This window comes from Rhodnius prolixus, unplaced genomic scaffold (assembly GCF_049639745.1).
Source record: "Rhodnius prolixus isolate KJV_2025 unplaced genomic scaffold, Rpr scaffold_12, whole genome shotgun sequence".
NCBI classification, from domain to species: domain Eukaryota; kingdom Metazoa; phylum Arthropoda; class Insecta; order Hemiptera; family Reduviidae; genus Rhodnius; species Rhodnius prolixus.
The window spans coordinates 17,914,837-17,939,547 of record NW_027411635.1 but is presented as its reverse complement, the minus strand read 5'-3'; the positions used below and the strand labels follow the sequence as shown (position 1 = coordinate 17,939,547).

Genomic DNA, 24,711 nt, shown 5'->3' with positions numbered 1-24,711 from the left:
TAGATTTGGAGCCTACATAATTTAGTTATTGAATATATAAGTAGAATACTTAGTGTAGATTGCTGTAATTACTTAATAGATTTCTCGGTTTTCAGAAAATGAAAAATGTTTTGATGATCCTGACTGCTATGACCATCGACCTCATTGCAGAAGTGAAAATGATCCAATTAGAAATTTTTAAAAAATTTATTTTTATACATTTTTAAGGTAAAAAGGAGAAATGATTGGTTGTGCGAAAAAAGATATTTTCAGAATTAAAGTAAAAAAATATGTAACGATAAAAAAGTCACCATACTTTAGAAATGGTAATTCGTAATCTGAACTAACATTTTTTATTTATTTATTGATAAATTTTGCCCAAAAAACAAAAATTATTTTAGTGAAAAGTTTTTGCGAACTTTTTTTTTGTTTTTTGGTAAGAGGATTGTAATTTAAAGCCAAGGCTCGTTTTTGAAAGATTTAGTTTTTTCTTTGTTTTGTTTGTTAGATAAATTTATTTTTTTAAAGTATTATTCGACTTGAATATATAATATTAATGACGCTTATAAATTTTAATGTTATTGATTGCTTTTATTATTTGGACCACAAGATTGGGTTGGTATACACTTCTTATTTTGTGTACTGAATTCTATAAGGACGTGTGGCAAAGGACAAAATTAAATTAATGGATAAAAATTTAAATTTAGGCAATAAGTAGTTTTTTTAATTTTCCAAATATTACTAAATGATAAAAAAATCAATGTTTTGTTGAAGGAAAACTTATCATCCTGTTTACCTCAAAGACTGTTAGGCAAAGATGTGGGTTTCATTTATTATTTGATGTTAAATAACTCTTTCAATGTTTTTATAGAAACAGTATTTATTTAAATACAAAGTAAATCTCAAAACCAAAAGTTGTTGGAAAACAAACTATTTATACCGTTTTTGTACTCTTGTCGTTTCCTATCTGATGTATTCGCCAAAATCTGAGCTGGAAATGAATAATTTACTTCTATTATTATTGGGCCAAAAAAAAACACAAGTGGCTAGATTGCTTAATGCGAAAAAACACTCAGTAAAAATTGATTTTACGGGGTTAATGCTGGGAGGTTATCTTTCCCTTAAAAGTACGTATTTATTATATTGAACTTATTGTGAAGCCAACGTCAACAAAAATTCCAACTTAAGATAATTTACAAATTAAAAATTTGAGATTGTTAGAGAAAGTCGTGTGTTCACGCCATCTTTTTTTGTGTGTATTTCTCTATCGTAGTAAAATGTTGAAGGTAAAAAAAATTTTCCTTTGTTAACTTACACTAGAAGTTGCTGTTTCAAATGCTTGTAAGAAATCCGCCTTCATTAAAAACTGTCAGAAATCGTTCTTAATCTCTTTTTTTTTTATTTTTCAAAGAATCAACTAATAGAATGAAAAAAAAAGGTTGTCCGCTATTTTTAGGTGCAAAAATTGACGCTTTCATTGTACTTTTTTTAATCTTTAGTTTTATTTTTATCTCAAAGGTATTTTATATTTCTTCTATTGTTAATAAGAGACAAAATGCATTAATATCCACAAGACTGTCGTTATAAAACTGCGTCATTGTATTATTTTTGTTTTAAAAATATTTCGTCTTCCACAATAAATTTTCAAGTCTATCGTAAATATGTTTTCTAAATGAAAGAAATTATATTTATATCCTTTACAAATGAAGATATCTATTATGTTAACTGCAATTTTTGTTAATAAAAATGATTACTTTTTTATAGCATTAGTTTTTATTTCGTATTTTTGTTATCGCTGTATTAATTAATAATGCTTTGAATCTTTATTATTTATAGGTGCAGTAACGTTGCGAGAGTCCTTTATCAATTAATTTCTGTTGAGATCAGTGTTTTGAAAGCTTTAAAAACAACTTTGTGTTAAATTAAGCAGAACTTTCCAGAAAAAAAAAGTGCAAGATGGCTACATTAAATACCCCATTAGGCTGTTCTCACAGGAATATTTGTTTATGACAAATCATTCTTTTACCTTGCGACCTGGGAGATACATTGTATACTGTAGTCAAGATCACTAGGGTCTCTTGAGTTCACTTGAGAGCCAGGTCTATAGCACTAATAAATTCTGTAATTTTAATTCTTCAGATCAGTGTCAAAGTTGGAAATTGTTGGTGCCAATTAACATAGTTTAAAATGTCCAAATGGCTTGATTTCAGTTTTTCGGCAAAATAATAGAGTCATTCTTGGGTAAAGCCTACCAAAAAACATATACTACTGCTAAAGAAAAATAAGAAAGAAAAATTTGAAAAAATTGAAATCTGCGGTATCGTATTATCCTCGATATTAGTGTCAGGGATGTCATGGAATGTAAGAAGTATTGCATGTTTCTACGTTTTTTTATTTTAATTTTGAAAAAAATGTTATGTTAAATTACAAAGAAGATGATATCTGTTGTGGCCACAGTTGAACCGCGAACTGAAATTTTTGGGAAAAGTATAGTATTATGGATGATTATAAACATAAAGTATTCAATTTAGGAAATCCCATGAAAATTGAGACATTTACACAATGTCTCAATTGAGATATTAAGCGGTGTACTAACGAACTGAGGAGCGCGAAAGAATTTCGTGCAATATTTTAGAGAAATTGTTTTCATTGCCGAAAAAAAATTATCTGTATTTTTCAAATATACAAATGAAGCAAATTTCTGCAGATGTTTCAAAGGTCCATAATTAAACTATAGAACAGTAACCAGTATAGAGGATTAAATAGACAGATTGTATTCTTAAACAAAAATTAATTTTTGATATCCTGGTGTTATATTGCAGTACAAATAGCTCATTGTTTTTTATTTAATCAACAGTAAATAAATAATAACGGTATCTAACACTTTACATAAAAATATATTTATATTATTTACAAAGCCTCAAACATAAAATTTACAATTATGTACAATTGTTCCCAGAGAGTACCTGACTTGAGAAAGTCGTCGGTAATACACTGAAAGAAGTCAGAACAAATAATTACAGTACGTAGAAGAAGTATTATCGGGGTAAGACTCTCATTGTAACCCTCTAGGAGCGCCGCCTCTTTAATGAGAAGACTTGAATTTTTTTTTCAATTTCATTCTTCTCTTTTCTTCTTGTTCTTTGCGAATGTCTTCTAGATCTTCCAAAAGACCTATACAATCAAATTAAAGATAAAGATGAGTAATTATTAAAAACAAATTTGAAGACTAAAAATCCTGCTAGGCTTAAACTCAATTATCCAATATTCAATTATCCATCAAAAGTTTAAAGTCGGGCAACTGGACAAATGTCTTTTTTTAAGGCGGTGGGATAAATAAGAGATTTTTTCAACAGAACCAAGTTTGAGGTGAGGAACATATTTATAAGTAATCTGCTATTGACTGGCGACGAGGCAGTAGTAACTCAGAAGTCAGACGATGCAAACTACCTGGTACAGTACAACCTCAATTAGCAGGGCTGACCTCCGGCTATACCCACCCCGGAAAACTGAAATCCCGGTTAAACCGAATACACACACAGTATTACATAGTAATAATTACTGTCAGTAATTATCCATACAAATATTATGCCGGTAATTATCGATAAAAATATTACATATAACCGTGAAGTTGAAAATTAACCATTTACGGACACGTAAATCCCATGGTCTTTTGTAAGACCGTGGTAAATCACAAGAAATTCAGTACTAATCGCACCATATTTTAGGTTTTTACATACATACATACATAATGATCCTTCAAGAAAATCAGGTATAAAAGAGTTGCTGTCACGCCTACAATTAACTATGTTACATCGGAAGACAACAAATTTTCCTGTCGCCACCGAAAATTAACTTTTGTTTCGGCGCCGATCCAGGTGTTCTTATGATGACTCAACATGATCCCGGTTAATCCGAATCCCGGTTAACCGAGGGTCGGTTAATCGAGGTTGCACTGTATTTAAGTTGAATGAAGAATATAAGTGCTTTGAGCTTCTCTCAAACGGAGCATATAGTTCCAAAGAAAACTTGCGATCTAAAGACGATCCACAGATTCAAATATTTTGAAGGTAAATAAAAGAAAAACGGACAGGATTAAGTTAACACAATTAACGGTACGCTAAATGCAGTTCATGAGCGTACAAGTGTTCCAAAGTACGAAACTTCTAAAAGCACCATTCTTTAACGTTAACTTCTTTATGGAGAATAACATGAACCCTCGCAAAAATCCGACTCTGTATCGACGGGCGAAGGTAGCGGATTGTTCTTTTTTGTTCAAAGCCTTGTCTTGGAATTTTTAGCGGCCAGTGCCTAAATCATTTCCCTAAGGTTGCTGGGTTTTGGAACCCACTGAAATCTTAACTGTATAATGTATGTGTGATAAAAACAAAAATTATAAATACATCTCTGACATTTGGTCACCAAAGATTAATGTGGATAAGGAATCCTATGATTCCAAAGGGCCGCTATAATCACGCGCAGTAAGCTTAGAAAAGAGGATATAAAACTTGCTATGACTTACTACAAGAACGTATTTCCGCATTAAAGGTCTTGTAGAAGATGATGTGGCAGAATGAAACCGTAATTTGGAGCTTCGAAGCTGTGTATTTAAGATATTACACTCTCAGTTCTGGACTTATAAGTAATATAGAGCTAAGTACGAAAAAAATCAATGAAAAATAAGAAAGAATTACCTATTTTGCTGCTGACGAACTCTTCCCTCATCTGCTGCGCGAAATTTGATTCCATACATTCATCATCTTCATCAATGTCTCTGTACCTGGAGCAAAATTAATTGGGCTAGTTTGAATAATCTCGTGTAAAATAAGAGACAAATGATAATCAAAACTATTAGCTAAATTTAGCCTCACTTTGATTTGTCGTAACCAAAAATTTCAGTGATGACTTTTGAATAATCTTCTTCAGCTTGAGGACCGTCGTCAATGAAATCATCCAACTCAGAGTCATATTCAGAATCCGATTCAATGCATCCTGGAAAGTGAGCTAATTTAATTAAAAATAATAAAAACATTCACACTTCTACTTAACCGTGCATTTTTTAATTGTTTAAGTGGAATAAAAAAAAAAAAAAAAAAAAATCTGATGAGTACTCACACAACTTACTCTTATTACAACTCTCATAGTTATGTAAGTATTCCGCGTCTTTTTTTTTTTTTTTTTTTTTTTTTTAATATAACTACCAAAAAAGACACTTTAGAGGGAGGCAAAATTACTTCTCCCTAACTCAGAAAACTTCCTAAAATCCATCTTTTCGAACACAAGCTTCAACACAACTGGTAAGTTCTTAGATGAGTATTTTCTAATGAGTGTGGTAAAACAATCTATTGAGAAATGTGATACTTCGTGGTAAGATTTTCATCGCTCACAACACGATTTCTGGTGAAAACGCAATATAAAAATTCTCTACAAAGATAAAAAAAAAAGGGGCCTTAGTCTAGAAATTCTCGAAAACATGTAAACTCAGTAAAGTTCTTTTTCTTTCTCAATTTCTTTTCTTTTCTATTTACGACCATTATGAGAAAACTATACCAGAAAAGAGAGCATACTTAGTTAATGAAATGAGAAAACTTTACTTACTTTTCTTCATAGGCTTCTTTTTCGGCTTTGAAACCACCTTATTCTCTTTGGACACTTCCTTTGGGGCAACAGGTCGTGGTTTTATGACCGAAGGGACATATCTGGGCACATTCGCAGTTTGCTCTTCTTTAGCTTTTATCGCTAATAACATTTTCCTTTTTCTCAATAATTCAATCTCTCTATCAATATCTGATAATTCTTTATCAACGTTTTTAATGATAGTCTTTGGTTTAGGCACATATTCTTCATTTATTGCTTTCTTATCCAACAATCTAGACTCTCCTACAGAAAGTGTATCCGATTTTATTGGTTCCGTGAAATTTTTATTTATTGTGCCATTTAATTTACTTTTTTTATTGGCTAACTGCGATGACTTCTGCCAAACATCGTTACTCTTTTTGAAACGTTCTTCAACTGATTTAATTTTACTCTCAGATGAAACTAGTTTCGAAACAGGTGTATTCTTATCACTTACTACAGAGGTTTCTACTTTTGAGGAATTTTGAGATAGCTTAGGAATTCTTTTCATACCAGACGATTCTCCTTTTTTTAAAGACTCTTTTTCAGTTTTGGTTTCCTCTTGAACCTAAAAATAATAAAACCATCAGCTCAATAAAAAATAGTGAATACTAATTTAAAAAAAAAAGTCAATTCTAATACATCACATGACAATGGAATGGCTTGTGTAGGTTTTGGCAGAAAGTGGAGGAAATAGCATCGCACTATGCACAGTGTGAAGAGCCTTATATGGAGATATTGGGTCTTCGGAGAAGAAAAAATGATGAAGAAGCGAGAATTCGGTCAACATTATAATGAACTCGGTCTTATCACCAACGTTTCGAATAATTTATTGTCTTCTTTAGGGCGTGAATATGTGTATCAGTTGAATTGAAAACAGAAAGAATAGAAATGTTGGCGATAAGACGGGGTTGTTTTCTTATTTTGTCCCAATCCTCGCTAGTTCAATTCCAAATATTAATAGTTTACTAAAACTAATACAAATTCATATTATTTTTATTTCAACCATTTCTACTTATCGCTAGTAATGCCACAAATTATTCAAGATATGTTTTTTTAAAATAATTAATAAACCTGATTTATTTTAAGTTATGCACTCTCCCATCTTTCCTGATTTGTAAAATGAATATATATTTTACATTCAGCAGTTCTAGCATTCCATGATAGACGAAGTTCGAAAAGGAAAAAAGTATAGTGGTACTGGGATCGATTTCCCGTCTTGGACTACTTGTACTTAAATACATTAATTTCAAAATTATCGCAAAATATCTTTTACATTTGCCTCCGTCCAACGACATACTATGGCTAGTTGGACGTAAAAAAAGCATTACTTTACATTTTCGTACTAATATCATTAAAAAAATTACCCCACAAGGGTGGATGCATACTAGTCTAGCATACTATTGCTTGTCGCTATATTTGATAGGTCCGTTCATTCCCTAAGTAGGAAGTGAAAGAGCCATTTCATCAGAGTTCTTGGCGTCCCTGCGGGCACCCCATCCTAATAGCAGTTTTACTGACAGCCCCACTCTCATAAAATCCACATAGGGTCTGCAGAGATAGTTGATGTTTGCTGCTATTTGGCCGGCCGAACTCTAGCTTTACTATCACACCCTCACAAATATTGATTTTCTATTCTCAAACAAATCCACATATACCATTGAGACGTTACACTGAGACAGCTGTGTGCCCAATACAGTTTTGGATAGCGTAGGGATGTTTCAAATAACTTGAAAAATACCGCATTTGAAATAATGCCTACTTCTACTGATCACCATATAAAATTTACCTTTTCTGGTTCTTTAATAATGTTGCCTTCATTTCTGTCTTTCTTAAGACGGTTACGTTTTCTTTCCTCTTCCCTCATGAATTCCGCCTTTTCTTTGCTTGTCATCAGCCTTGGCGGCTCTTTTTGTTTTGCGCTCGTGTCAATTAAAATGGGTTCATGTTGTTTTTCTTTAGCAATCTTCAATAATTCACTAAAGTTAGGTGGAGGTGGAGCCGTTGAAATTGGTTTCTTTACTTTATGCTTTTGGTTTTCCATCGAATCTTTCTTGTTACTAACATTTTCACTTTTTAAATCAAAATGAACTTTAGCTCTCTGTAATGAGTCTTTAGAACTTGATGGGGTTGCCTCCTCCTCGCTGTCTGTGTCCTGTATCAGATCATTCGCATCTTTTCTAGATTTCTTTTTCCTTTTGTGAGGCAGTTCTGCTTCTTCTGCTTCTTTTTGTAAAGCAAGCTTAACACGATCCTGAAATTTATTACAAATAGAACTATTTATTAATATATTGTTTTAATTTACAATATTAGGGGGAGGAAACAATAAAACATTTTTAAACGAATCCTTCTTAAGTATCAAATAAAGGAATACCTGAATTTTTTTGTTGCTGTAAGGGTCGAACACCGTTTTTTACATAATTACCAAACGTTTTTGGAAGGAATTGTGCTAAACACAATCAAAATGGTTACGGCAAAAAGCTGCCATCATATAGATCCATCAAAGCTAGCCACTACAATTCACAGAACCACACAGAAGGAGGCTCTGTGCTCAAATGTTTGGCAAGTATCCATCATATACACGAAAAATAGAGACTAACTATCGATAAACTAAAATTTAAAAGGCTCAAAGGGAAAAAAATCCATAAAGTAATAAACTCTAATGAATTATATGTAAGCAACAAATAAGGACATATCTTCGGAGTGCCTAATTAGAAGTATTAATAAAGGAGTGGATGATCGAAGCAGGACCTGAACGCAATCCAGTCTCTTATCATCTTTGAATATAAGCAAGCATTTGTAGGTACCTATATACCAGAATTAACGTCTCTACACAACTTGATGAATCAAATTATCAAATTGATAAAGGAAGAAACTTTGAAAGCAATGAAATTAAAGAATTAAAGAACAAAATGCTGGTCCAATTGCATATACGATATGTATATGCATAATCGTATATGTATTCAACCCAAATGCCCAAAAACTATGGAAAATGCGGAAGGTCAAAAGTGGTGACGGAAAATGTTACATTTGTCAAATGTTGGTCTAACAGGAGAAAATGCTCCAGTGAAAAGAGAAATCAACAAAAGGACATCAAATTACCTTTGCGGCTACTAGATCTTTAACTTCCTTCTTCTTTTTAGAAAATAATTCCGGTTCTGGGGGCATTTTTTCGTATTTATTCATCAGCTTATTATACAAAGCTGAAGCTTCCTGGGAAACGTAGCCATAATCATCATCATCACACTGATTAGGCCCTGCAAACAATAATTTAAATGATGTGACAAAAATTATAGGTGACTGCAATGTTAGTCTACTAATGCCACTGTTAGCTGATTATGTGGTAACAAATTTAGTTAATTTTTGAATATTCTTTATTACTAAAGAAGAAAAAGAGAGTACATCCTTAGTATTCCACGTCATATGTAAAATTTAACCATTTTTAATTACTTTCTTTAGTTAAAAAATGTCTTAGTTATTTTTCTAAACAAGAATTTTACACCCAAATAAAGAAGGCAATGACAACAGATCATTATTGCTATCACATGATTATAATCTCTACAGTTATAACTTTTATACGAACACCCTTTTCACAAAACACCTCATATCATATCCGAGCCACTGATGAATTACATATCCTTGCGGAAACGATGGGCAATGAAGAAAGAAAAGTTCTTATGATATACACACAATAAACCAGAATTCAAAATATCAAAGTAATACTTTTCCTCACAACTGACATTAAATTAAATTTAGACCTAACAAGCCCGACATAACAAATGGCTAATCGCTATAAAAAAAAAATAAAACTTACCCATTAAAGTGTCTGCTGTGTTCACATTGTCAATAGCATCTTCCATGACAGATTTATTCGCTGATTTTGTTCGTTTAAGCATAACTTGTACTCTCTTCTGCGCTTTTTTATCTTGACTCCTTAAGGCTAATAATTCCTACAAAATAAATACAAAACATAAACTCGTGTGCAGTAAATAAACATAAATGAACCAGTTTGCACAATACCTTAGTTTTTTGAGAAAATGTTTGAAAGTTATGTATGTAACACTCTCTCTATAGTTGATTTTTATATATATATATTCGTTTTTCTAAATAAGAGATTAAAAATGTGCCCAAACTGTGATCATCGTTGGAAACAGTACAGAAAATACCGATACATTGCGCTTTGTCACACTGCAACTAAGTTTGGTGCTAAGGATTGTGCAAATTCTTTAACAACCGTCTGGGGAATAAAGTCTTCTTCCTCTGTAGTTGATCCTGGCCTCTTACTGTTACTCTCTCTATCCTAATTGGCTGCATAATTCTTAGTACCTTACTTAAGCTGACTATAAAAAGCGCGCAGTAATATGTAACTTCTACCTTATTCCAACAACAAACGGCTTGGGAATATTCTTAGGGTGTTAATATAACGCCATTACGAGAAATGGCTGACACATTACTTTTACACAAAGAGAATGAATTGGTTACACGAATTTATACTTGTTAAATTAATACCGGGATGAAGGGATCTGCATCATTTGAACACTTATTTTTCATAACTATTGTCCATTTAAGCACGTATTGAAGCACATAAGGGTGTACGGGAACATATCGGGCCCTCTTTGAGAGTCTAATTATGTTCTCCGCACAGAAATGTTCTCTATAACGATTAATACTGGGATGGTTAGTTAATAATATTACCATATTGGGGGTAAACTAGAAGATAAAGTTCCAGTACAAGCTTGATGTTAAATGAGTCCATATCACATTAATATTAATTATATTTCAAAAGAATAAAGGAAGTTGTTAAACCAATATCTCAAATAACACGGTGTCCTAGCATAATTCAAACAAATGACAAACTATCGAAATAGATCACATTCACAATACTACTTAATTTTGGTTTCCAACATTTGTTTTTTTCTAAAACTAAATTACTTGTCTTGCCTAAGTCTATAATGAAATTTTAAACAGATTTAATTTTCAATAATAAAGGTTTGAAATCCATTTGAAAAACATAATTGTTTCCTATTTTCACTTTTGATCGGTAAAATTTCATAACCGTTTTGTAAAATACGTAACTGACATAAAAATTCAAAAAGTTGTAATAGACATCAATCTGCTGGGCGTTAAAATAATAAATTTACACGATTGGTTCTGCTTTTTGTTTGTAATTTAAGTATTTTTGATAGTTATTTATTTTAGAGCTAATTTTGTATTATAACGCTTATTAACTATATTTCTTAGTCTTTGTGTATCTGTGATTGAGTACGAATCAAAATTAGAACTCGGTGGAAGTTAGTGAGGTCACACAGTACTCTTTTTGAATTTTTAATTTCTACATTTTTCTTGTTTTTCTACTCATTTTTTAAAGTTTTCATTAGTGTGTGTATATATGTAGTTATTAAAAGCAAGTTTTGTCAAGTATATTATAATTTTTTTTTTTTTGTGAAGAATGCTTCAAGAGGTAAGTTTTTCTTTTTTTTCTTAAGCATGAACTTGGATTGTGGGGAAGTGACGGGAAGGCCACCCGATGATATACAGATGAATTGGTATACTTGTTAAATTAATACTGGGATGGTTTGTTAATAATATTACCATATTGGGTGCAAGAATTGTATAATTTTGACTTACATTCTTTTTTCGTTGCTCTTCCAATATTTTTTTCTTTTCTTCTTCTTCCTTCCTAGCAAGGAATTTTTTAATATTATCTGAGGAAACTGTAGATTTACTGAGCTTTTTAGGCGGTGCAAATGAAGTTTTATAGCAGCGTACCTAAAAAATTAATTACAGAATATTAACTGACTTTTAATTTAAAGTTAGCTACAATCACAATTTAAAATATAGCACTCTAAACTGAAAGAACTGTTTAAATAATAATAATTAAACATGTTCTACCTGTTTGTTAGATACGCTGCATTTATTTTCATGCGCTTTATACAATAAATCGCCATAATTCATTATTACAATTTTGTTATATTAATTCTCAATTTATGTATAACTGACATATGTCTTGTGTCATAGAGAAGTATTAATTTTACTTTGCATTTAAGTCAGATCATAATTTTACACAAAACATGACAAGAAGTTGTCAGTGATGTTACCCTATTTGTTTTCAATTATTTGAAATATCCCTTCAATCAGCTCCAAAATTTGTAGTTTTCTCTTTAGTTCTATTTAATAATTCTAGAATTTTATTAATACTTTTAATAAGTAGAATTAATAAAAATCTAGAATTATTAAATAGAACTAAAGCGAAAACTACAAATTTTGGAGCTGATTGAAGGGATATTTCAAATAATTGAAAACAATACTTTTAATAAGTAGAATTATAATCCAGGCGTAATATAAATAATACCGTGTTAAAATCAGAAATTTGTTTACAATTAAATTAAAACTGTCTGGTTGGACAGTTATATAAGGGCTGATCGTCAAAAGCTGCACGAAAAAGCGTAACGTTGAAAAACACTCAACCTTGACAATTTTTTTCTCTTTTTCTATTAAAGATAAAATCCCAAATTTTCTTTAAAATATAGGGCAAACCCTCCTTTACAACTGTAATTTTTTTGCAACAACCTAGATCGAATAGATTTCGAGAAAAAAGTTGCTGAAAATGGGCAAATACGGCATTTTCAGAAAATCTTCTTCATCTTGTTCCCTTTTTTTAATCAACGTAGCACCTAAATGCGCGAACCGCTTTTCACGAATGAGGTGTCATTCGATTCGGAATTTTGTATAGATGTACCTTTTGGGGGTCTCGACGCTGTACACCAAATAGGAGAGGAGTTAGCCCAATATATGTAAGGCCCCCTCCAAAATTATTATTACTAATAACTCAGTAAAACCTAACCTGATTGTGATGAAATTTGGAAGGATGAAAGGGTTAGGGCTCCCCTACGTAACATTAAAGGGACTTTCCGCTCTTACACCTATTAAGGGGAAGTTTTGTAATCATTTAAAATTATCATTTCTTGAACCTATTTTCTTGAATGAAGTGTTATTTGGTTAAAAAATTGATGTAGATTTGCATTTTGAGAGGTCTCAAAAGTGAAAATAAATTCTTTTTTAATCCCAATTAATTTCGTTTACTAGATGAAAATCGTTTGTGTTTTGTATAAAGGTTTCAGAGACTGAGTCGGCGAGCGGAAGCTAAGTTAATTGAAGAAAACTAGGGCAGCTTTTGGGCACCCTGCCAACTGATTGCAGACGGTGATTAATGGATGAGTGGGACATACCCTGAATTCATCTAAATGTGTCTGTTTAGGTGCAAGGACCAAATTCTTAGGGCAGATTCACACGATTTTTTTTCCACCTAATTAAACTATCTCTAAATTATTTCGCCCAGACCTCCTTTCTTCTCTAAAGACGGATGGCAATGAAAGAATGCTATTGTAACTTCATTTATTATTACAACTAAAAAAAAACATTGCAATTAAACAAATTTGATCATTATTCTTTAGCAATCGGCTGATTTTGATCGTTTGCTTCATTATCTTGAGCCCAAACTTCTCGTAGCATAATTTTTTTTCTCACATTAATCGGTCTAAAATCTTTATCGCAATTTTTATCCAAAAAAATTTCATTAGTTGAAAACTTAGAATGAATTCTTCTCTTTATTTTATACATTTGTTTTTGAATAACTGGCAGTAGGAAATGAAGATTTCCATAATCCAATTTTGATGAATTTACTGTAATAAAAATGAAATTTAGTAAAAGTATTTCAATAATAGAAATTTATTTTAATTTCTTTATTGGATATGGGTGTAACATTGTTCAATTTGTTCCCATTAAAGGCGCTTTTAAAGTCTTTACAACAACCATTAAATACTAGTCCGTAATAAAAGTTGTATATTACTTCATTAACTTAAAGTAGGCTGCCAAAGAAAAGCTAGGCTTTTCTAAATGTTACATTTTTTTTTTTTAATGTTTATATTTACTGAGTAACACCTGAAAAGAGATTTTCATTTTTCCCCCCTTATTTACTTACATATTCTCTTCCCTTTCGTAAAATTAATGAACCTGAAGTGCTTCCATTAAATTAAAGGACTTTTCCAAAAACAGCTCCTACTTTTCTTTTTTACTTCTTACAAGTATGTTACATTTATACCAATTATTTCAGATACCTTTAAAGGAAAATTCATTATTAAGGCAGCTTTAGGGGTGTTTTTTTCTGTAAGAGACATTTTTGTGTAATGTGCTGTCTCATTGTTAATAATATTAACGAGTATTCAATAATTTGCTTTAAGTTCGATTTGATGAAAATTACGAATTGGCCCTCCTTCAGTTTTCGTGATTTTCTAAAAAGCCACTTCACCAGACTACTTTAGTTTATAAACTTTTTCCTTTTTTAGGCACAAGTTGGGCTTCAGTTATGAGCAAATTATGCAGCATAAAGATGGTAGCTCGATGTAGAGAAATATATGTAACATTTACCTTTTTTCTGATGATTGCATGATATAGAGGTGTGTGTGTGGTTCTCTGAGATGATGGATAGAAAGAGATTGAAAGAGAAGTGGACTGTATCAAACTGTTGACGTGAAGAAAGAGATACGGTTATGCGGTAGATAGATGCACAATGGATGCACTCTTATTGGGAGACACCAGAGATATATGATAGGTACACTTAAATAATTTGGCCGCACATACTGGTACAGAGATAGATAGGGAGATAGCAGTGCGATCACAGAGAACTAACTAATCACTTCAGGAGAGCTTGCTGCCGACTTTTTACTATACTTAGTACAAAGGTCCATTGAACAGGGTAAATATTTTTGAAGATTTCGTAGAGCTAAATAATAGCCATTTGGTTTATTCAAAATATTACAATTTTACGTATAATAAGAAGGGAATTTAATTAATTTCGTATTGTAATTAATTAAATGGAATTAAAGTATTTTGATCGTGATGGAACACATATAAATGACTATATCAGAATTCGCTATATCCTTTTATATATCTCTCTTTTGTTTGAAATTTGTTTTCAAAATTTGATTTATGGTAGTTCTTGGAAGAAGTGGGATAAGTTTCCCTCTAAAGTGCCATTCCACTAAATAGTGCGGCATTACCAATTAAATTAGCTGAATAATAGTGAGAATTAAATTTGATGTTAACATTCCGCGTCTCAAGATATGCATCTTGAGCGTTAGTTTGAATCTGTTGATTTCTTTTCAGCTTCCGTCTATTCAGATCCAAGACCTATCGTTTTCATTTGAAAGGCCGAAAATTGAGGAGGCAACATGCTTTTACATGCATGTCAAAGGTCCTTCCTATTATAATGAACATTTTTTGCAGCCGATCATTTAATACAAGTTCAAAGAAAATCTTGAGAATTGTAAGGGAAAGACGTTTGTGTTCACTTATGTGTCACGATTTTTTTCTGGATATATTTGGTTCAAGAGACCTCCGTACTAGTAGTAGGTAAGCTTAAATAAGAAAATAAATTTATAAATATTCCAGGCAATATACCTAATGTCTTAGAAAAGGAAGTTAAGTTGCCCCTGATGAGAATATATAGTTTCTCAAATCCTTGAACCATAATGGAACAATGGCCGTCAACCGATTTTCTTTTTTTTATTATCTCATTACGTATTGATGCGATTTGTTTAAGATCTCTTTCCACTTCGTCCAAATATTCATTGCCTTTTTCCACGATTTCTTCTTTTAATTCCATTTCAAGAACCATTCGCTTCTTTAAAATTTTAATGGTTTCATTGATATTTTCACCCTAAAACATTGTACAGACTAAGATTAGTTATCAATAACTAATTGTTCTCACTAACAATGCAGCCGGTCGAAAGGATGAAATATAACCAACTGCACGGAAACTAAGACCAGCAATAGTCTTTCTTTCGCGATTTTTAAAAGGTGAAGAATGATCCTGATTTTATCATTAAAAGTTAATAGGGATGATCGAAAATATATCGAGACCACCTGCCAGTCATTAAATTTTCTAATCCTAGAAGCCTTGTACACTTTACTGTGCGGTGATTTTCATTATAATCTGTAAATAGAGAAAATTGTCCGGAGGCCAGCAGTTCACTGAAAAAAGGCTCCGGCCAAAACTTCAGATGTTGATGCGTCTTAAATGAAATAATGACAGTTAAAACTTCCGGAAAAGGCAATAAGCGATCGTTGTCTCAAGAAAGCACTAATCGTTGAAGCCTTTTATGAATAAATACATGTATGTATTTATCGAAATCGGTATTGTAATGTGGCCTTCCAATATTTGATTTTATCCTAAACATTTTTGGGTGCCCTGTTATCACCTAAATGAAGTATCAAATTGTTTTTATGCAATCACGGACCACTATGTACTAGGATAGGATAGAACTAGGCAGTAGGATCTGAAATTCTGGGTAATCCCACCTCACCTCATGATTCACTTCATTTATATAACTAAATATTGCAAAATTTTCATCCTCCCTGGAACGGTATTCTTCACAAATTTCATCAATACTCATGGAATTTTTCCCACAAAGCATTATTATTTCATTATATAGATTCTCATATTTTTTTGTAGTATTTTCCAATGCTTGAATTGCGGCTAGTTCAGCTTGAGCAGATCCAGGATCTTGAAGTCTGCAACAAAATAAATGCGTAATTTTGTTTACCATATGACCTTTAAACCTTTAAGTAACCTTTAAACATCATCTATGTTTTTGACTGAACTCTAGTTACTTAATATAGAATACTTAAGATTGTAAAATTTAATTCAACGTTTGTTACAATACCTCTGTCGCCTTTGCTTAGTCTTCGTGTTATGAAACTTACATGCGCGAAATATTAGATTCTTTTCACATCTTAGTTCTCGCAACTCTGCTATGTGTTTGATGGTTCGTTTCCTCAAACAGTGGCCATAAAATCTATTCCTCTCCATTCCTTCTTTTCTGTAATATTTTTAGATCTATTCTTATTTTACAGATATTTTTACATCAGTTTGTATGATTTTTATATCATACACCGCAAAGGGGATATCCTAGTATTATACATATTATCTGAAATAGTATCAGAATACACGCTCTTTTCGCTGTTATAGAATTTTATTTTAAACAGCACTTTCCAGCCAATCTCACGTTATTTTTAAACAATTTAAAAATGTTTCAGGCTCAGCTTTTAAAATTAGAGAACACCTCTTTTTGTTGTCATTAGCATCCATCCATTCGTCCTTTTGGTATTGATGTTATTGCTATTTGCCAATCGCAGTTTTACATTTGGGACCTGATGGCTTATTTATTTATTTAATGGTAAGGACCTCCCTCGTCGTTCCACAAACCCTTTTTCTAGGAGATGATATACAAGTTCGACCCTTATTACATGCACAGAGGAATTGGCTCGCCGAAGCATCACCCTTATTCACGATGTAACGTCTTCTATAAATTATATGAAAAGTTTAACTAATGCCTTTAGAGATTTAAAAAGCATGTTTTATAATGCAGGGGTTTTGCCCCTTGTTATATCCAATCTAGAGGACCAGAGACGAGCATTTCGGTCGGTAACCTTTTGGTATATAAATTTATCCACCATTCTCCAGCTTTGGACTCACCTAGCAGTTACGTCTTGTCTATTCTCACGAGCAAAACCAGTGCTATTAAATGTACTGTTACGGCATGCCAATATTATTCTGTACAATACTATAATTATGAGTACGAGATCTGTGTTCTCGCATTGAGCATATGAGAAGTCAACGGGCTTTTGGAAAAGGATAGGAAGAATATTTCTTAATATAGCAAATTAACAGTCTATGGAAAAAGAAGAAAAATGTAAGATTTTTTCGGAGAGTCTGACATATTAGTAACTGTGAGGCAAGTTTATGTGATATGGATCTGACTTTTAGAAAGATTTCAAGAGGACAGGATGTCCAGAAGGCTATGGGTATCGAGGGGGAAGAAAAGAGTAAGAGCAGACCACGCAAGAACTAGCTAGATAACTTTAAAAAGGACAACTACCAGGTGGGTGTGAGAAGATGGAGGCTTCTTACCACAAATTGAACGAACAGGCAGTCGATTGTAAATGAGGCCCTGATTTATTTTGAGTCTTGTGTCCACAAGTGCATAATCAGGGAATATTTTGCCAGTGACCTTCCAAGTTTACTTTCCCTAGGTAAAATAAGTCCTAGTTATAAGGAAGAACATCTGGATATCCTCTAGGAAGTGGATAATCCACTACTTTAGAATGTTGGAGCTCCCGCGAGTATTCCAACCTATTTCAATGCTGACACCTTTACACTTACACTTTGCGCATTCGATCCTGCAGAACAAATGAAAAACACTGACATCTAGAAGAGTAACAATTAATTGCGAAAAAACAAAAAATCGCTTCTACAAAGCTGCAAGTTTTAGGTTTCTGAAATTGTTTTTGAGATATTGTGTTCACACACTCACGTCATAGAGATAATTTCCTCCAAAAATTTGATTTCCTTTTCAGAAGGACCTCAGAAAAAATTTTCTTGTGAAAACTCAAATATGACACTATTAAAACTGTCCGGTAGGACAGTTGTATAAGGGTTGGTTTGTATTAAAGAGTAATTAAAATTAGCTTTCACCTAAGATCTAAAGCAAGTGCCGCATCTTCTGTACCGTCTAATATAATCTCCGTGGTTGCTACAATTTCATCTAGCAAGAAGTCGTACATAGCTTTAAATTGAGCTCTTTCTCTCAGTTCGTACCCCACTTCTTGCCGCAGATGAGAGTTCACTACCACAACTTTGTTCAGTTCTATGGTTGCCTAAAGCAATACATAAACATAATCATTATATTTCACTATCACTTTGCAATGTAACGATATGTTTTTAATATATTACAGGCATATCCATAATTTTTTTCCTAGAAGAAAAGTTGGTTTGTGAAATAATTTTTTTTAAATTTTAATTTCTAACTATGAAGTTCATACATCCTTAATGAATCGTTTCTGAGAAGTTATTTACCATATAATCAAAACAATGTTATTTCATTAAGCTATGAAATAAACATTAATAATTGAAAGTGATTGATAAGTTATTTGTTTAGATTCCGTGACATTCTCAGGCGACTGCAAGCAGAAAATGGGATGGGAATCAAAGTGTACGGTTTGCACAAATTCAATAAATTCCATTTGTAACAATGAAAAGAATAAGTAAAAATCTATTATAATGAAAACTCACATCAAACAACCGCTTTTCCAGTGCATGAAGTGTTTCCATAGGATCTATTTTGTCTAAGAATTGTCTATTATCATTTAGTTTTAATTCTTCAAAATGTTTTCTAGCTTGTTCAAGTTTGTCTTTGACAACAGACAACGCTTGCTTCGCTAAGTTCTCCTCATCTTGCATTTTCATCTGTAAAGTAGACATTTAGTTTTACACTATATTAGAAATTCTATGAGACTTTTCAAAAATTTTTTGAATTTATTTTATTTAAAATTGAAAAGCAGCGAAAACTTTATTGCTTTTGTGTCACATTATATTAGCAAGATAAAATGTAAACAATATCTATCAAGTAGTTTTTGAGATATTTAAAGTTTAAGATTTCACAGTTTCAAACGAACCAAAGATTAACTCTAAAAATAACGTTTCCTAATCCACAGATTTTTACGAAATTTTATACTATTTTAGACAAAAGTAGTCTCCATATACAGGTAAAATTTAAACAATATCTATCAAGTAGTTTTCGAGATATTTGAAGTTAATGATTTCACTGTTTCAAACGAAACCAAAATTCACTCTGATTACCTAGTTTCCTATTCGTTAGATGTTTACGAAATTTTACACTATTTTTCACAAAAGTAGTCTACTTGTACAGGTAAAATTTAAACAATATCTATAGAGTAGTTTTCGTGATATTTGAAGTAAAGATTTCACAGTTTCAAACGGACCCAAAATTTAACTCTAAAAATCTCGTTTCCACTCGACAGATTTTTACGAAATTTTACACAAATGTAGACAATACTATTCTCCATAAAATAGTAGAATATAAACTTAATCAAACCAGTAGTTTACGAGATATTTGAAGTTAAAGATTTCACTGTTTCAAACGAAGCGAAATTTTAACTCTAAATATCTCGTTTCCTGCTTGACAGATTTTTGCTGAAATTCATCCAATTATAGACAATAGATGTCTTCATTTACTGGTGAAATATAAACAAAATCTATCGAGCACTTTTCGAGATAATTGAAGTTAAATATTTACTGTTTCAAAAGAACCGAAATTTTAACTCTAAATATCTCGTTTCCTGCTCGACAGATTTTGCTGAAATTCATCCAATTATAGACAATAGATGTCTTCATATACAGGTGAAATATAAACAAAATCTATCGAGCAGTTTTCGAGATAATTGAAGTTAAATATTTACTGTTTCAAAAGAACCGAAATTTTAACTCTAAATATCTCGTTTCCTGCTCGACAGATTTTTACTAAATTTCATACAATTATAGACAACAGATGTCTTCATATACAGGTGAAATATAAACAAAATCTATCCAGCAATTTTCATGATAATTGAAGTTAAATATTTCACTATTTCAAACGAAGCGAAATTTTAACTCTAAATATCTCGTTTCCTGCTTGACAGATTTTTGCTGAAATTCATCCAATTATAGACAATAGATGTCTTCATTTACTGGTGAAATATAAACAAAATCTATCGAGCACTTTTCGAGATAATTGAAGTTAAATATTTACTGTTTCAAAAGAACCGAAATTTTAACTCTAAATATCTCGTTTCCTGCTCGACAGATTTTGCTGAAATTCATCCAATTATAGACAATAGATGTCTTCATATACAGGTGAAATATAAACAAAATCTATCGAGCAGTTTTCGAGATAATTGAAGTTAAATATTTACTGTTTCAAAAGAACCGAAATTTTAACTCTAAATATCTCGTTTCCTGCTCGACAGATTTTTACTAAATTTCATACAATTATAGACAATAGGTGTCTTCATTTATCTGTGTAATATAAACAAAATCAATCGAGCAGTTTTCGGGATAATTGAAGTTCAATATTTCACTATTTCAAACGAAACGAAACTTTAACTCTAAATATCTCGTTTCCTGCTCGACAGATTTTTACTAAATTTCATACAATTTTAGACAATAGATGTCTTCATATATAGGTGAAATATAAACAAAATCTATCCAGCAATTTTCATGATAATTGAAGTTAAATATTTCACTATTTCAAACGAAACGAAATTTTAACTCTAAATATCTCGTTTCCTGCTTGACAGATTTTTGCTGAAATTCATCCAATTATAGACAATAGATGTCTTCATTTACTGGTGAAATATAAACAAAATCTATCGAGCACTTTTCGAGATAATTGAAGTTAAATATTTACTGTTTCAAAAGAACCGAAATTTTAACTCTAAATATCTCGTTTCCTGCTCGACAGATTTTTACTAAATTTCATACAATTATAGACAATAGGTGTCTTCATTTATCTGTGTAATATAAACAAAATCTATCGAGCAGTTTTCGAGATAATTGAAGTTCAATATTTCACTATTTCACACGAAACGAAAATTTAACTCTAAATATCTCGTTTCCTACTCGACAGATTTTTACTAAATTTCATACAATTTTAGACAATAGATGTCTTCATATATAGGTGAAATATAAACAAAAACTATCGAGCAATTTTCATGATAATTGAAGTTAAAGATTTCACTGTTTCAAACGAACCGAAATTTTAACTCTAAATATCTCGTTTCCTGGTTGACAGATTTTTACTAAATTTCATACAATTATAGACAATAGATGTCTTCATATACAGGTGAAATATAAACAAAATCTATTGAGCAGTTTTCGAGATAATTGAAGTTAAATATTTCACTCTTTCAAACGAAACGAAACATTAACTCTAAATATCTCGTTTCCTGCTTGACAGAATTTTGCTAAATTTCATCCAATTATAGACAATAGATGTCTTCATATACAGGTGAAATATAAACAAAATATATCGAGCAGTTTTCGAGATAATTGAAGTTCAATATTTCACTATTTCACACGAAACGAAAATTTAACTCTAAATATCTCATTTCCTACTCGACAGATTTTTACTAAATTTCATACAATTTTAGACAATAGATGTCTTCATATATAGGTGAAATATAAACAAAATCTATCGAGCAATTTTCATGATAATTGAAGTTAAAGATTTCACTGTTTCAAACGAACCGAAATTTTAACTCTAAATATCTCGTTTCCTGGTTGACAGATTTTTACTAAATTTCATACAATTATAGACAATAGATGTCTTCATATACAGGTGAAATATAAACAAAATCTATTGAGCAGTTTTCGAGATAATTGAAGTTAAATATTTACTGTTTCAAAAGAACCGAAATTTTAACTCTAAATATCTCGTTTCCTGCTCGACAGATTTTTGCTGAAATTCATCCAATTATAGACAATAGATGTCTTCATATACAGGTGAAATATAAACAAAATCTATCGAGCAGTTTTCGAGATAATTGAAGTTAAAGATTTCACTGTTTCAAACGAACCGAAATTTTAACTCTAAATATATCGTTTCCTGGTTGACAGATTTTTACTAAATTTCATACAATTATAGACAATAGATGCCTCCATATACAGGTGAAATATAAACAAAATCTATCGTGCAGTTTTCGAGATAATTGAAGTTAAATATTTACTGTTTCAAAAGAACCGAAATTTTAACTCTAAATATCTCGTTTCCTGCTCGACAGATTTTTACTAAATTTCATACAATTATAGACAATAGGTGTCTTCATTTATCTGTGTAATATAAACAAAATCTATCGAGCAGTTTTCGGGATAATTGAAGTTCAATATTTCACTATTTCAAACGAAACGAAACTTTAACTCTAAATATCTCGTTTCCTGCTCGACAGATTTTTACTAAATTTCATCCAATTATAGACAATAGATGTCTTCATATACAGGTGAAATATAAACAAAATCTATTGAGCAGTTTTCGAGATAATTGAAGTTAAATATTTCACTATTCCAAACGAAACGAAATTTTAACTCTAAATATCTCTTTTCCTGCTTGACAGATTTTTGCTAAAATTCATCCAATTATAGACAATAGATGTCTTCATTTACTGGTGAAATATAAACAAGATCTATCGAGCAGTTTTCGGGATAATTGAAGTTAACTATTTCATTATTTCTAATGAAACGAAACTTTAACTCTAAATATGTCGTTTCCTGCTCGATAGATTTTTACTAAATTTCATACAATCATAGACAATAGATGTCTTCATATATTGGTGAAATATAAACAAGATCTATCGAGCAGTTTTCGGGATAATTGAAGTTAAATATTTCACTGTTTCAAACGAAACATTAACTCTAAATATCTCGTTTCCTGCTAGACAGATTTTTGCTGAATTTCATCCAATTATAGACAATAGATGTCTTCATATACAGGTGAAATATAAACAAAATCTATCGAGCAGTTTTCGAGATAATTGAAGTTCAATATTTCACTATTTCAAACGAAACGAAACATTAACTCTAAATATCTCGTTTCCTGCTCGACAGATTTTTACTAAATTTCATACAATTTTAGACAATAGATGTCTTCATATATAGGTGAAATATAAACAAAATCTATCAAGCAATTTTCATGATAATTGAAGTTAAAGATTTCACTGTTTCAAACGAACCGAAATTTTAACTCTAAATATCTCGTTTCCTGGTTGACAGATTTTTACTAAATTTCATACAATTATAGACAATAGATGTCTTCATATACAGGTGAAATATAAACAAAATCTATCCAGCAATTTTCATGATAATTGAAGTTAAATATTTCACTATTTCAAAAGAACCGAAATTTTAACTCTAAATATGTCGTTTCCTGCTCGACAGATTTTTACTAAATTTCATACAATCATAGACAATAGATGTCTTCATATATTGGTGAAATATAAACAAGATCTATCGAGCAGTTTTCGGGATAATTGAAGTTAAATATTTCACTGTTTCAAACGAAACATTAACTCTAAATATCTCGTTTCCTGCTAGACAGATTTTTGCTGAATTTCATCCAATTATAGACAATAGATGTCTTCATATACAGGTGAAATATAAACAAAATCTATCGAGCAGTTTTCGAGATAATTGAAGTTCAATATTTCACTATTTCAAACGAAACGAAACATTAACTCTAAATATCTCGTTTCCTGCTCGACAGATTTTTACTAAATTTCATACAATTTTAGACAATAGATGTCTTCATATATAGGTGAAATATAAACAAAATCTATCAAGCAATTTTCATGATAATTGAAGTTAAAGATTTCACTGTTTCAAACGAACCGAAATTTTAACTCTAAATATCTCGTTTCCTGGTTGACAGATTTTTACTAAATTTCATCCAATTATAGACAATAGATGTCTTCATTTACTGGTGAAATATAAACAAAATCTATCGAGCACTTTTCGAGATAATTGAAGTTAAATATTTACTGTTTCAAAAGAACCGAAATTTTAACTCTAAATATCTCGTTTCCTGCTCGACAGATTTTTACTAAATTTCATACAATTATAGACAATAGGTGTCTTCATTTATCTGTGTAATATAAACAAAATCTATCGAGCAGTTTTCGGGATAATTGAAGTTCAATATTTCACTATTTCACACGAAACGAAAATTTAACTCTAAATATCTCGTTTCCTGCTCGACAGATTTTTACTAAATTTCATACAATTTTAGACAATAGATGTCTTCATATATAGGTGAAATATAAACAAAAACTATCGAGCAATTTTCATGATAATTGAAGTTAAAGATTTCACTGTTTCAAACGAACCGAAATTTTAACTCTAAATATCTCGTTTCCTGGTTGACAGATTTTTACTAAATTTCATACAATTATAGACAATAGATGTCTTCATATACAGGTGAAATATAAACAAAATCTATTGAGCAGTTTTCGAGATAATTGAAGTTAAATATTTCACTCTTTCAAACGAAACGAAACATTAACTCTAAATATCTCGTTTCCTGCTTGACAGAATTTTGCTAAATTTCATCCAATTATAGACAATAGATGTCTTCATATACAGGTGAAATATAAACAAAATATATCGAGCAGTTTTCGAGATAATTGAAGTTCAATATTTCACTATTTCACACGAAACGAAAATTTAACTCT

General features: G+C 31.1%; 3 protein-coding genes across 6 annotated transcripts in view; 1 reads left to right on the top strand and 2 right to left on the bottom strand.

Annotated features, from left to right (window-relative positions):
- Positions 1-2,857: 2,857 nt before the first annotated feature.
- Positions 2,858-14,301, bottom strand: LOC141461641 (protein SPT2 homolog). Of its 2 annotated transcripts, none has more exons than XM_074142828.1 (9): positions 14,023-14,301; positions 11,224-11,364; positions 9,410-9,545; positions 8,698-8,852; positions 7,385-7,849; positions 5,578-6,163; positions 4,851-4,971; positions 4,674-4,759; positions 2,858-3,153 (listed from the first exon to the last, which is right to left on the bottom strand). In XM_074142828.1, exons 3-9 carry the CDS (start codon positions 9,489-9,491, stop codon positions 3,065-3,067), a joined length of 1,584 nt encoding a protein of 527 aa, XP_073998929.1. In that variant the 5' UTR covers positions 9,492-9,545; positions 11,224-11,364; positions 14,023-14,301; the 3' UTR covers positions 2,858-3,064. The 2 variants fall into 2 exon arrangements, with proteins under 2 accessions (XP_073998929.1, XP_073998928.1); XM_074142827.1 differs by lacking the exon at positions 14,023-14,301 and adding an exon at positions 11,488-11,690.
- Ccdc114 (Coiled-coil domain containing protein 114) overlaps positions 11,872-24,711 on the bottom strand; it is a 25,520-nt gene continuing 12,680 nt past the window's right edge. For both annotated transcript variants that reach the window (XM_074142834.1, XM_074142835.1), the window contains 6 exons: positions 18,728-18,901; positions 18,131-18,312; positions 16,320-16,475; positions 15,960-16,167; positions 15,055-15,313; positions 11,872-13,277 (listed from right to left, as the gene is read on the bottom strand). In XM_074142834.1, coding sequence (XP_073998935.1) covers positions 13,039-13,277; positions 15,055-15,313; positions 15,960-16,167; positions 16,320-16,475; positions 18,131-18,312; positions 18,728-18,901 — 1,218 coding nt within the window. In that variant the 3' untranslated portion in view covers positions 11,872-13,038. The remainder of the gene's footprint in view (positions 13,278-15,054; positions 15,314-15,959; positions 16,168-16,319; positions 16,476-18,130; positions 18,313-18,727; positions 18,902-24,711) is intronic.
- The window catches only part of LOC141461642 (mucolipin-3-like), a 35,587-nt gene continuing 25,207 nt past the window's right edge, over positions 14,332-24,711 (top strand). Inside the window, exon 1 of one of the 2 annotated variants that reach the window (XM_074142830.1) lies at positions 14,332-14,350. The gene's annotated coding sequence lies outside the window, so the exon portion shown is untranslated. Of the gene's footprint in view, positions 14,351-14,987; positions 15,007-24,711 lie in introns of those variants that run through there. The other variant, XM_074142829.1, reaches the window with a different exon arrangement.

Bases quoted from the DNA above. Each gene is read 5' to 3' on its own strand.
- LOC141461641 (XM_074142827.1), bottom strand. From the start codon at position 11,550: ATGAATTATGGCGATTTATTGTATAAAGCGCATGAAAATAAATGCAGC. The intron at 11,365-11,487 runs GTAGAACATGTT...TTAATTTTTTAG, and splicing joins GCAGCGTATCTAACAAACAG to GTACGCTGCTATAAAACTTC. The intron at 4,972-5,577 runs GTAAGTAAAGTT...CTCACTTTCCAG, and splicing joins AAAGAAGCCTATGAAGAAAA to GATGCATTGAATCGGATTCT.